The 14,425-nt window shown below is 35.2% G+C and overlaps 1 protein-coding gene across 3 annotated transcripts in view; it reads left to right on the forward strand.

Moving 5' to 3' along the window:
- The window catches only part of slc36a4 (solute carrier family 36 member 4), a 786,828-nt gene that overhangs the window by 518,088 nt on the left and 254,315 nt on the right, over positions 1 to 14,425 (forward strand). Inside the window, exon 12 of one of the 3 annotated variants that reach the window (XM_039744147.1) lies at positions 12,285 to 12,431. The exons of the other annotated variants lie outside the window; for them this stretch is intronic. Within the exon in view, the coding sequence (XP_039600081.1) occupies positions 12,285 to 12,367 (83 nt within the window). The 3' untranslated portion in view covers positions 12,368 to 12,431. Of the gene's footprint in view, positions 1 to 12,284; positions 12,432 to 14,425 lie in introns of those variants that run through there. 3 annotated transcript variants of the gene reach the window in all.

The following is a 14,425-nucleotide window of genomic DNA, read 5'->3' on the forward strand; positions in this document are numbered from 1 at the left end:
TAATCACACTGTTCCTCCACTCCTTTAGTATTCTCTGCTGTTCATAGATTTTGTGCATTAGATCCTACAACATATTTAAATTCTTCCAGTTGTTCCATCCATGCTGCATTTGATGGGTTATCTCTACATCTAGTTCTTCCAACTCAGGCTACTGTTGATCCTAGATATTTATATGTATCCACTCTTTTCAATAGTTCTTCCTGAAGGCTAACTTCTGAATCCTGAGCATCACTAAATTTTATATAGTCTATCTTCTTCCTCTGTACTTCCTCTTTTCTGGTGCTACACAACACAATGTCATTAGCAAAAAGCATTCACCAGGAATATTGGTCTTTTATCCCATGGCTCAACACATCCATAATCAGATCAAAGAGGTAAGGGCTTAAAGAAGGTCCCTACTCGAACTGGGATCTTGTCTGTTATTCCAACACTGCTTTCAACTCGAGTCCTCACTTCTCACATACCGTACATATCCTGGACAATCTTCACATACTTTTCCGGTACTTCTTTCTCTTTCATGCACCTCCAGACCTTTTGACATGGCACTCTATCATAAGCCTTCTCCAGTAAACAACATATGCAGACCTTTTTGTTTTTCTCGATGCTTCACTATCATCTGTCTCAATGCAAAGACTGCATCAGTTGTTCCTCTTCCTTGCATAAAACCAAATGGCTCCTCCCTTATGGCAATCTCTTCTCTAAGTCTTCTCTCTACAACCCATGCCCAAATTTTCATTATGTGTGACATCGCTATCCCTCTATTGTTTCCACAATCCTGAATATCATCCTTCTACTTATAAATGGGTATAATCACACTGTTCCTCCACTCCACTCCACTTGGCACTTGGGCCACTGTAAAAAACCTCATACTGTTCCATTCCATTCAAACTAATATGCTACGGAGGTGTCACCTGTTGTATGTTTGCACTCGGTCCTAATTTAGGATCCTGAGGTAGTTCATCGAGGGGTGGGTGCAACAAAGTGCTGTATTCGTGCACGCTCCCAACCTCCACCTCCTCTCGATCGGCTGACTCAATGAAAACACTCTCCCTGGCATAAATCCAAGCTGTTCCTCCCCTTTGTTTGTCTCTTGCCTATGCCTTTACTCTTTAACCCTTTCCGAAATTTTCATTGTGTGTGACATCAACGTTATCCCTCTATTGCTTCCACAATCCTGAATATCATCCTTCTCATTATAAATGGGTATAATCACGCTGTTCCTCCACTCCTTTAGTATTCTCTCCTGTTCATAGATCTTCTGCATTAGATCCTACAACATATCTACTCCCTCTTCTCCTAAACTCTTCCAAAATAACAAAGCAAAACAAAGGGAATTGTTTAATAACTAATGATAATGATAACAGTCACAAATTTTATTACACATTTAAATGGAAACATTATCCATAGTATGAAAAGATCCCAGAAAATTCTAAACTAAAATAGTTTCAGTATGTGTTAGTCTCACAAGAGGTAATAATACTTATTAAACATCCAAAATGAAAAAAGTGTTCTTAGCATTACTTTGAAATGATCTACATTGCTGCTTGCTTGAAGTATCTCTTTTGTAACATTTAAACAAACTCCCACCTGTCCATTCCCCTTATGCTGCATGCTAGCTTTGTTGAGAAGGTGGCCAATTTGAAGATAAAAGGACATGATTTTCAGGCCTAAAGAGACTTTCATTCTGAACCATATAAAAGCACAAAACTATTTGCAGCTTTGTACACAATTAAGAACATATTAAAATGAATCCTAAACGATACAAGAAGGTGGCTAATTAAAAAACTTATGTTATGTGCTCAGATATTCACTTTCCTTACAACTTCTACTGCTGCATTTCAAACAAGAGGAAGCCTATTTATGTCTATCTTTGACAATTCTGTTAAAGATGCATTTCAGCAATATAGGCAGTTAAAAACAAAAGCACATGTCAGATTCTAAGGGTACTGCAGTGACTGAAAACATTGAACTCCCGCTTTATTTCTTATAAAAGAAAAAGTCCTTGTAATCTAGGCAAATAATGGAATTTGAAATTAATGATAACACCTCATCAGATTTGGTTTTTTTTCTCTAAAGACAATTTCTGTTTTTTCCTTGCTAAGTGTAGCAAAATTACTGCTTGTCCACTTAGTATTGCTAGAAAGGTATTCAGAGAACTCAGGTCAACCAGTGAGTCTCACTGATTAATTCATGTATTTTGTGTGCATGTGTGTCAATGACTTATCAACTTTTTATTTCCATTTGTTATTATTTTCTATTATTGATATGATGAAGTTATTGTAAGGATTATATTGTTAGGGTTCAGAACAGTGTGAAAAGAATGGCTACAATGAGCCAGGAAATGAGTCAAGGTCAGATTTAGAAAAAGTGCCATTACTGAGCACATCAAAAAAGAAGCAAAACATCAAAAGCTGAAACATTAATGAAAATGGTAGTCCAAAAGAGAATAGCAAAAATTTCAAAACCAGAATAACAGATGTACAGGCATGAAGAAAAGATTTTGTTTTATGTTGTTTATCTAAATTACAGATGGTAAATGAAGTGTTGTGGCAAACTTTAAAGTGTCATGTACTGTAGGTAATTTCAGACGATGTGACACATAAAATTGCACTCACGGCAACCCACGAAACACATCATAATAATAAAACCTATGAAGTAGCAGTGCTCATAAAAAAACAAAATGGCATCACAAGGAGTTAACAACATAATGATGATAAAGTAAGCTTTTTTTTTTTCTAGAATATGAAAAAATTAGTAAACCCAGCTGGAAATATTCTATACAGTAGACATTAAACTTGTATTCTTATGGGTAAAAAAATGTTTACTAAGTAACCAATTCACAACAAGAATAAAAATCTCAGTTTTTATGGTTAGATTTGTTCTTATTTTTTTTGTTATGCTGATATTTTCTGTCATTTTTGTGGTTTTCAATAAACACCATTTATTATCAAAGATGCAGCTTAGTACCGGGCAATGTGGCATGTACCTGTGCAGCATGTCATGTTGACACAACTGCACTTTTAAAGAAGAGCAATCATAAGAAGGGCCTTTAGTGCTTTAACAACTAACACAAAAAAAACAGTTAGGGGAAAAAATAACTGGCATTGACTCTTCCATTCCATGGTTTTGATTCTGGTTCAGTATTTGTAACATGACAAAAGAATAATAATGATTATTGGGCAGCAACTCTGCTACATGTGCCTGACTATGCTCCTTTTAACTGTAGATAGATAGATGAATGGATGGCTGGATGGAAGGATGGATCTGTGTGTCCCACTACAGCATTTCTTCCCTGTGACCTACTATTTCCAAATGTATTAGAAAGTTGTGAAAATTCACCTTATATGTTTTGTGGATTTTACTCAATGGTAGAGTATGTCATGAAAATAGTAATGGAGGGTGAACTGATTCTTTTGGCACTCCACCCGCTAGAACATGTATTTCTCATTGACAGTCGTTGAAACTTACAAATATCTTTTTCCTAATTATTCATAAATGAATCCAGTTTGAGGCCGTGCCAGATAGGTAAACCAATAGTATAGTATCAAAAGTAGCACTCAAATGTGAAAGGGTAAGCACAGACACACATTATTTCATTCAGCATTAAGTCCTAAGTTATTTACTAATGTAACTAAAACAGTTTCAGTACTACTGTATGATTAATTCTAAAACTTGACTGGTGCTTTGCTCGAATAGAATTTTCATTTATGTAATAATTTAACTGTTTAAACACCATTTGCTAGAACTTTATTTAAAAACGGTCTAAAAATGTCCAGTCACAAATTTTTCTTAAGCAAAACTTCAATAACAGCAGTTTTCAAAGATTTTAAAAGTGACAGATTCATTTGAGGTGTTTACAGTGTCCAGCATGCTGTCAATTAACCTCTTCAAAAATGTACTTGAGAGAGAATCAAGGATGCATGAGAACAGCATCTTCTCTACACAGTACAAGTCTGTAATAATGTATTTTTATCAGATTTAATAAACCAGCCTAATTAACCATTTCAATTATTATTAGATTCTGCATGTTAATTACAATACAACTCAACATACTTTTACCATATTGTAAAGAGTTGTAATGGTTGGGAAATTCTGTTTATGAATCAACACAAGAGTATGAAAAAAATTCGAAGTATTCTATTCCACCACAAAATAGTCCATAGTATTTTTTTAAATATAAAATGTCTGAAATGAATTGATCAGTTTTGAAAAATAAATTGATTAAATGAACCATTTTGCAATGTATGTGTGAATTTGTCTTGTCATGTCATTTTCTAACCCGTTTAATCCAGACTAGAATTCTGGGAGGGGTTTGGAACCTATCCCAGCCAGCACAAGGTAGGGACAATCCCTGGACAGGGTGCCAGTCCATCGCAAGCTGTGAACACACACACTAGGGCCAATTTAGTGATGCCAATTCATCTAACCTGCATGTATTTGGACAGTGTGAGGAAATCGTAGCACTTAGATGAAACCCAAGCAGGAAGGACCGGGGACACAAACCCTGGTCTCCTTATTGCAAGGAAACAATGCTGCCACTGTGCTCCCTGTATGTGAATATGATTTTAAGAAAACACCTTATTTTCTTCATTTTCATTGTTACCTGAAGAACTTCAGAATTAAAAAATTAATTAGTTTTCCAGCTGCCACCCTGGTCAAAATCCCAATCATATTTAGCCATTTTTGAGTGAATGTTCCCAAATGAAATGTACTGTTATATGATGTCACTAATATAATGGCCTTTTTATGAAGCTGCTTAATTATACCGCTGCTTCTGTATCAGCAATGCACTGTTGTACCTTTACTTTGTATGAATTTTGATATCACCGCAGTTCTTCTTTCTCACTGATCATGCTTAACCAGTGCTATTATGTGGACATCATTTGTTTTAAGAACCAGTTCCAATTACGTATATATAAAGAAATAGTTGAGTAAATTAACTCTCAAAGCATTTTTTAAGTGTTAATCCATCCATTTTCTGACCCACTGTGTTATTGTGGAGAACCAGATCCTATTCTGCCTATATTGAAACTAAGGTGTGAAGGGACCCTACTGAGGTCCAATTCAGCTCTTGTCTTCTGATCCTTGCTCTGACTTGACTGAGAAGGAGACAACTTGGGACTCTGGTCTGACTTCACTCACTAGCTGACTGCAACTGTAGACCTCTTCCCTTTCACATAGGCTTCAGTATGTGGTCACTGCAAGGACCCAGAGTTTTGGACAGCATGCTCCAAGATTCTTTTGTTTAGGTACAGACTATATAGTAGAGATTTGACTTTGCCTCCACAAAACAGGTTGGATAAGTTTGTCAGGACCTTATGAATTTCCAGGAGTAAACAATGGGTTTAGTATATTAAATAATGTGTATACAAGGTTTTGGGGGGGTATATAGTTTGGCTTGTGATGTGAGTGATATAAACGGTTCTGCCTTCAAACATCTCAAATCCAAAGACATTCAGAAACATGTTTATCAACAATAACTGAACAGGTTTGTCACATACTGTATACACCATTGTTGTACCATATTGTACCACATTAAAATAGCTTTGATCACTTTCTTAATTTTCTTCTTTTATTCACTCTGCCGGAATTATTATGCAGTGTTAATCTCTCTATTATAATAAAAAAAATCCTGAGACAAGACATGATTTTTTCAGAGAGATATTTTCCCGTCCTGCGAGATGAAACTTTGTGCCAAAAGATTTAAGCATGCCCGAGGCCAGAAATAAAAGACAAAGAGTAGATAAAAAAGTAGAACGTTGTAAAGAATTCAAAAACATTGGCGCTATACACATGCAGAGCAGGTTAGAGATAATGAAAGTACTAAAATTTGAAAGTCTCAAAAAAATTATAGTAAAGATCGCTTTAGTGCAAACAAACGGAAATTATTACTCTTTGAAATAATGGAACAGCGAAAAGAGATTGAATATATTGTTCGGATTTAAACTTTAAGTCAGAGACTTACAGATTGTCTAATTCGTGTTGCCATCAGGGAAAAGTAGTGTTTCTTCCAAATGAAGAGGCATATCCGGGAGAATTAAAAGATTTGTTGTTTGCAGAAAGTGAAATCCACATACGTGAGCTACATAGGCATGAAGTGGCTGGCACGTAGCACATGCTTTGGCATGGTTGGGTTGCAGGAGGTGGATTTTACTGGGTTGGCGAGCGGAATATGTTGAGAATGAATATCTGTTGATAATCTGAAAACAGAGATGTGGTTGAGATATTAAATTGTATTTCAAGCAAAAAATTCCAACCTTCACAAAATCCTTAATTTCTTGATACATTCTATTTTAGCTTTCAATTGTAACTGCATGCATTTTTCACATCCTACACTACCAAAAATATACTGTATCCTGAACTAGACCCTACCTGTCCACGTACACCATGAAGTATGATAATTCACTGTTTGTTTCCTTCTCATCCTGGCTACTTGTTGTTTTCTCACCTGTTCTATTGAAACATTCTTCTTATTCTTATATAGATTTCGTTAACATTTCCGTTTGGATGCACCTGTTCTTGCTTTGTTCCTTAATAAACAGGTGCCAGACCTGTTTTTTGAAGTTATTTTGACAAGCTGTTCAGTAATCTTACAACATGTGGAGAGAAAGTGTCATTGACTCTGTTCTGGGTTTAGTATTCAGATAGATGTTTTATTTTCTAGAGACAAAATATAATGATGTAATGAACTCTAGCTTTTTCTAATTATTACTTTTATTTTCATAATGTTTTTGCTTCCTCTTCCAAAAAAAAAAACACTTTATCATCAACAGTTAAAAGTGATTGATATACCATAAACATCCTATTTACATTAAAGGTTCCCTTTTCATTCTTCAGCACCGAAAATGCATACTCAGTACAAAATACTGTGTACTTCTGCATCACCCTAGTAGACACACAGTCATATTTACTCTTAAAAATACAAATATAAATGCTTATTCACATAGAGACTCTTGAAAATAATGCAAATGCTTATTCATGTAATGACGCTTGAAAATAGTACACTTATTTATACAGAGACTCTTGAAAATAATACAAATGCTTGTTCACATAGTGCATTTTGATTATTTGGACACATGAAAACTGAACAAATTTTAAAATGTACAGAAGAAAAAAACACCCAATGCAGTCCAGGCTGAAGGTCTGTGTTTATCCAGCATTGTTTTCTGAGAAAAGTGAACTGACATACTGCCATCAGTCTACCCACTGGTTCATACTTCTTGGTGCTGTATCAAGAAGAGGGAGCACTTTAGCAAATCAATTTGTATGTTTACTGCTTTGAAAGACACAAATCAGTACATAAGTTGAAACCCATTAAGCCAAGACACCATATGTTCAAATTCTCTTTACTTTCTTCATGAAATAACTGAGTTTTATTCAGTGTTTAACTAAATCATTTTTATTTGTCACCATTTGTTGCTTTTCTGCATTGCATTTATTTTTTGGACAGCAGGCTGGAACAGGGATTAGGACTCAATAACTCTGGAGTTCAGGGTTTGAATCCTGGTCAGTTTAAATAGGCCCCTTATAATTGAATGGGGCCATGTTCTTGAAAGTGGTCAGTCATGGACATCTTACAGTGGGTGGGTCAGAATAGCCCTCTGACCTAAAGCAACTCTAAACCGTGCAAAGCAAGTTTGGTGCACTTGTATGTGTTCATGATAGGTCATCTTGAAGATCTAAAGTGGCCTACCATGAGTCAGCATGGGTATGTGTGCAAGTGCCATGCAATGGGCTGGAGATGCAGACAGGGTTGGTTACTACCTCAATGATTAATATCACTTGGATTGCTCTGACTATTGCAGTTGGAAAGTAAATATGTGTGTTATTTGTATAGCACATGAAGGTCTTTTGCAAAAGCACTTTATAAAATACTGATTTGATTTTATATGATACCCGCAAAATGACTTGCTGTATTTTTCTACAAAATTTGCTGTGCCTTTTAAAATTGCTTGCAAGTTTATAGTTGTTACTATTATATTTCTTATTATTAAATCTACTGATTTCCTTTTAATTTGTATAAAAATGCTATTATCACATATGCATATTGTGTATTTGTGCATTAATTAATTTGTTTTTCTTTCTCAGTTTTCTGCATCATATGAACAATGACTGTTCAATAAAACAGTACTGACCTGAAATTTAAAATTTATCCTGCTTTGCAGTATATACATAAATGTATTTAAGTAAACACAAATCATGCACCTGAAATACAGTTCTGCTCTGATATAAAACATTAAATACTCTGAACTCCTAGCTCATCAATTAGTCATTGCAACATATTTTAAATTCTGTATATATAAAAGCTTCAGATTTTTAAATAATAGTAAAGTTAAGGCAAACTTGGGGAGTCTGCAAAATTGCAATTCACGAAGGCAGCAAAAGACAGTGAAATCATGACATACATATGTTAGTTTTCATCTGAGAAAAAACTTCTGTAATAATCAGATGTGATCTAAAACTGGTCAGAATCTCTTCTATGGTAGGAAATTAAAAAATGAAATGCCTAGAGAAAGGCCAGATCTTTTTGGAGAACAGAATTAAAATATCTTTGGGCATATTGACTTGTGATTATCGTAGGCTATATTGAATTTTTAGTGTTGTTAAGTGCTGAGAATCATAATTACAAAGCAGGGAGGACTGATTAGTGTTGTAGTTACACCAGTGGACCACATGTTTAGAACCTGCTGCTTCACATACAGCACATCAACATCTGCATCTTTGAAATAAATTTTTCATTTGTTTAAGTTTTCCTGAATTTGTTAATAGAACCCACATTTGCCTCTCTATCAATAAGGCTATCAGATTTTTCATGACTGCAAGTTTATCAAACTTTTCATGAAAACTATTAATATGAAATAGTCCTAATGTTATAATGCTAATAAATTAGTATCTCTTTAATAAGCTGTTCTCATAAATATAATGTATATTTTCAATGTAACCAGCTCAACTTTTGAAATGAAAAAATTATGTTGTTCAGCATTTGATTTGTTTAGGCTTTTATATATGCAATCCTGTGAAATCCAAATGCAGCATTTTCTTTTATTTTCTTTTGTAAGATCATTTACTTATTCTTCATGAATAGTTTTGTGTTTTTCTTATTGTCTCTCCCCTGTGTGAATTCTGAAGACATTTCTTCTTTTTTATATTAATAATTCTTTTCATCACTTTCCTGCATTTCATAGCCATGTTTTCTCACATTGACTATAAAAACTAGCTGTATCCTTTTTTTAATTTTCACTCTCTATATGAAATTCTAGCCTGTTTCTGAATCAGTTGAATTATCTGTCATCTCCTCGTTTTCTCTTGAAACTTCAAGCTGATGCTTAGTGTGACAGCTGACTGATTTAGTACTTTTTGCTTAAAGTGATTTAACAGTTTATAATGATAGAGTGTGATAAACATACTAAGGTACAGACAAAGTAGACGTATTTGGATTATTTAATATTTTATTTGCTCATTAATACTTAATTTATAAATGTTAGGTCCTTCTGGTCTCTCACAGACATCCCAAATATGAAATCAGTCTCCTAATCTGATCCTAGCCTATCATGCTATGGAGATAAGTACTCCAAATTTGAAAGTAATTTAAACACTTTAGAGACAATTAAAATGTAGATCATTCCTCAAGGGAAAACCCACAGTTCCAGTGGTAACAGAAAGCCCAACAAGCTTAACTTAGAAAGTGTGTTTTCTCCTAAGGTTGTGCATTGCCGTAGAAAGCTTCAAGGCCTATTTAGATCATTTCCTTCTGTTGTATTTCTGCTTGTTACAGAGATTCTTTGAATACATTAGTAAGCGTGAGAGATACGTACAACCCTAGTACAGTCTGTGCCAGTGCTAGGTTAATTTGTGCCTTAGGGCACGCTTATTAGTGCGCCAACCGACTGCTCGTTAGCTAACCCATGTGGCTGTTTTTTCCCCCTCCTTATGATCTGAGCCCTAGGTGAATGTCTAATTCACCTTAACTGTGGTGCTGTCCCCGAGTACAGTACTGTACAAGCAATATGTCTGCCTTGTAGCTGTAATAAGTTACCAGGTTAATCTTTCACTAAACTTTGCTTGTATGCTCTCTCCAGTCCTGAAATTAAAAAACTGTAGAAGCATTATCAAAGTAAAATATGTGAAATGGATTCATACATCCTTCTACTTCACTTACCAGTCAAACCATTCTTTTCTTTTGCTCTCCTTTATCACTGATTCCACTATTTGAAGAAAGATAAACATGCGGAGTGGCAATAATTTAAATGGAAATGGAAATGGAAAACGGCATTTCACACAATTACAGACTTTAGTGAATCAGCGTTCTGGCATTATCTATTATGGCATTTCAAACTTTTGCAATTTTTGAAGCTTTTCTTTTTTAGTTATTTATCAATTCAAATACTGCTAGAAAAATAAGTAATACAACATCCCATACTAACTAAACCCTAAAGAATGAAATTTAATACAGAAAAATTCTTCAGAAAGGAGATGGTTTTAAATCAACAGGTGAAAGATGAAATTTCTCTTTAAAGCCCTAGCTAATAAAGTTGGATTCCTTTGTGTTTGGTTCAGTCATGAGGGCACAGCCAAGAATAAACACGTATCCTCAGATATCAGAAGGTCTAAACCACTCCAGAATTGCTAGGTTTAAATCTTTGATTACAATATATGAAATATTTAAAACCACTTACGATAGTTTCTTAAATAAATTGAGCACTGCAGAAAGCTTAAAGGTCAAGTTCAGTAAGTGTATGAAAATGCCAATTCTATCACAGATTTCTTACATAAAGAGTTTTACACACACTACCTCTCTGATCAGGACAATTAAAAATAATTAAATTAATTTAATGTTCAAATGTGTCTTTTTTTTACATCATTTTGTGGATTCCACCTTGGATATAATGACATTGGTCATTGCCTGTGATAGCATTGAGTGTGATGTCAGTACACTGACACTATAAAAATGGTGAGACAGTTTCCAAGACTGTTGAAAGACAAAGGGATTAAAAAAAACTGCAGTGAACAGATTTAGGAACAAAAATCTTGTGGAGGGAAAAAAAGAAAAAGCAATAAATAGTTTTAGAAATCTAGCTATTTTTTTTTCCTGAGTTCTGCCCTTAAAGACAAAAGCATTACAACTTACTAGCTTCAGGCTGTTTTTTGCCTGATAACTTAGTTTGTACCTGCTCCTTTAAGGAAAGAAGTTTACCCTCAAAATAATAGACTCCTGTTGTGGTAAATACTCAGTAAATAAGGCCATCATTGGATGTCCTTTATTCAAAACAACTGGTGAAGCCCCATGTGCTTTGTTCAGTACAACATGGCGTATAATGACTAAAAAGCATTTCAATTACACCAATCCGCATACAGATAAATTGTACATTACCTGAACAACATGTAAAGTTTCCCAATAGTTAATCATTAAAAGTCATGGATGAAAACCTGGTTGCTTTAGATTTTACATTTTATATGTAAACTGTTACCAGAGAGCAAAATATAAAGGTAAATGATGTATATAATCTCATTTTATACTTTAAATGTAATAATAATTATTATTTACATTTATATAGCACTTTTCTCACTACTCAAAGCACTTTTCATAGTGAATGGGGAGCCATTCCAGCATCCACCTGGATGATGTTGCAGCAGACATTTTTGCAGAAGCATGCTCACCACACACAAGTCGGCTGTGAAGTGGTGAGAGAAATGGCCAGTTAGAGACAGGATTTTTAGGGGGTCAGAATGAATAAGCCATGATGAGCAATTTAGCCTGGACAATGGTATACATCCTGTCTTTTATGAAGGATGCAGAGGGTTCTTTATGACCAAAGAGAGTCAGGACCTCAGTTTTATGTCTTAACTGAGGGATGGCAATATTTTTACAGCACAGTGCCCCCATCACTGCACTGGGGCACTGGGATCCACATTCAGACCACAGGGTAAGCACCCCCTGCTGGCCTCACAAACACCTCTTCCAGCAGCAACTCAAGATTGATGTAGATGGTCTCCCATCCAAGTACTAGCCAGGCCTGAACATGCTTAGCTTCAGGTGAAATACCTTTTCTGAAGTGCATGCAATATGCATGTTTGGAGAATTGTGCACTCTGTTTGAAGATACAATAGTGTCAAGTGCAAATGCCAGAATGTCCTAGTTAAACAGAGAGGCAGTGTCAGGCACTTTAATTTCCTTACATTTTCACACATGCACGCATGGGAGGCAGTCTAAGGGCTTAACTGGGGTAAGAAGCAGAGTCAGGGGTTGATGAACAGTACTAATGCCTTTTCTCCCTCTTCTACAGACCACCAGAAAGAAAGCCCATCTAGAACTCCACCCACTTCGGTTGCCAAACCACACCCTCCTGCAGACCTCACTTACAGCTAAGAACCCACCACTTCCTGTCTTGCACCAATAAGCCTCAAGCACTCCAGTCTCCAAACCAGTCATTGTTTTGGGTCAGTCTGTTTTGCTGGATTAACTTGCTTTACCTACAATATACTGGGTGGACCCCCCAACATGTTTTGTTTTCTGTGTTGTCTTTTATAAAATATATTCTTTTATGTTATATTATAAAATAAAAAAGAGGAAAGAGATATAGTTTTGGGGAAAGCAACAAAGTTGAAAGATGTCTTTTCAGACATTATTCAACAGATTAGACTGGCTCAAAATGGTGATGGAAAACCCCTTAAAAGGAAGCCACACAGGAAGAGATGGGTTCAGGAAACCATGGCCAGGAAGTGACACCACTGGTGCTTCCAGTTGTCAGATCTTCAAGAAAGAGAGGAAGAGATGCATTAGGTAACAGCAACAACCCTCGACTCGGGGTAGAACTCTATTAGATGATCCCTCAAGTTATCTCCCAAGTGCACATATGTGACCATATACTGTATTCTCTGTATTACAAGTTAGGCACACTCAAGATTTTTCTTGATTTTTTAAAACAAACCTGGAAAAACGCAATGCATGGTTAAAGAATAAAACAATTAAAAATGGACATGCTTCTGTTATGATCTTATTGAAGCTATGATTAGTATTTTGAAATCCAATTGAATTCTAAAGGCAACTGTACAATGTAGGAGGCAGGATTACCAAAAGGTATCTAACCTAATTTCAAATATAAATCAGATATTTAAAAAAATGGTGGATTCAATAGAATGCAGATGATATTTGCATTGCGTCAAGTAAAATATTAAGTTACAGATGGGTCCTCCTTTTAATGGTCTTGAAAATAAAAAAAGTTAACTATATCAAGCAGTGACAACCTAAACAAGTGAGGCCTGGTCATTTATAAAGAAGACAGTTTGTGAGTAGCATTCACAGTAAAACTGTAACAATCTAATCAACATCACAATATTTCAAATTATACAAACTAATCCTCATGTCATGATAAAATGCAATTTCCATTTTATTACTACATCATCAATAGCACAAGTTAAAGAACCATTATTGTTAGTATAATTTAAATAAAAACATTTTTAAATGGGCAGTTGTTCAAGATCATATCATTTTAAAGTAATCAGAAACTAAATTCATTGTACATAATTTTAAAGTGATCAAAAATAGATGATCACAAGTCATAATTGAGATCACCTAAGAGAACAACTTTGGCAGTGTTAGAATTTAAAAAAAATTAGACAAAGTAGAAAACACATCTGCAGAAGCAGATGGCTGTCTATATCAAACAAAGGTTGCTAAAAATAAACCATTTCTTTAATTTACTATGATTACTCAGGCAGCTCAGGTTTATATGACAACTGTGATAACCAATGATATCACCATGCTACTTTGGGAATATGGACATGAGCTATCAGCCACTAATATTGCTTTCTTTAATTGGGAGTAAATCAATGGCAACATACTGATGCTAAGTGAATGTATTTTGGATCATAATATGCAGCTTTTGTCTGTTTGTTTACTTTGCCGCAGGGCCATCTTAACAGCATCATAGTCCCCCAGGCAAAGTAGTGCGCTAGAGCTTCTGTTTTGATAGCAAAACAGAAAAATACATAGGCATCAGAAACATTGTGGGCCCCTGTGCTCCTGGGGCCCCAAGCCTGGGTACATTGTGCCCATATGTTAAGACGGCCATTTAAGTTTGCTGTGGATCATAGCTTAGGTCATGGTGGGGGTCTAACTGTAATTGTTAAGACCTAAATATGACATTCTGTTTTTTTTCTTCTCTTAAGTCAAGGGTCCTCAATCACAGTCCTGGAGGGCCACAGTGGTTGCATGTTTTTGTTCTAACCCGGTTGCTTAATTAGAAAGCAATTTTTACCAATAATGTAATTTCATGGCTTGTTAGTACTTTATCTCTATGTCAGGTAATTCACATATATTAGATTTTCTTCCCCTTTCTAAGGATATCATCCAAATGGTTTGAAGGCTAAAATGGATGACTAATTCTCAGTCCTTCACTATTTTATCTTCACTTTCCTTCCAAGT

This window comes from Polypterus senegalus, chromosome 2, assembly GCF_016835505.1.
Source record: "Polypterus senegalus isolate Bchr_013 chromosome 2, ASM1683550v1, whole genome shotgun sequence".
Lineage (NCBI taxonomy): Eukaryota > Metazoa > Chordata > Cladistia > Polypteriformes > Polypteridae > Polypterus > Polypterus senegalus.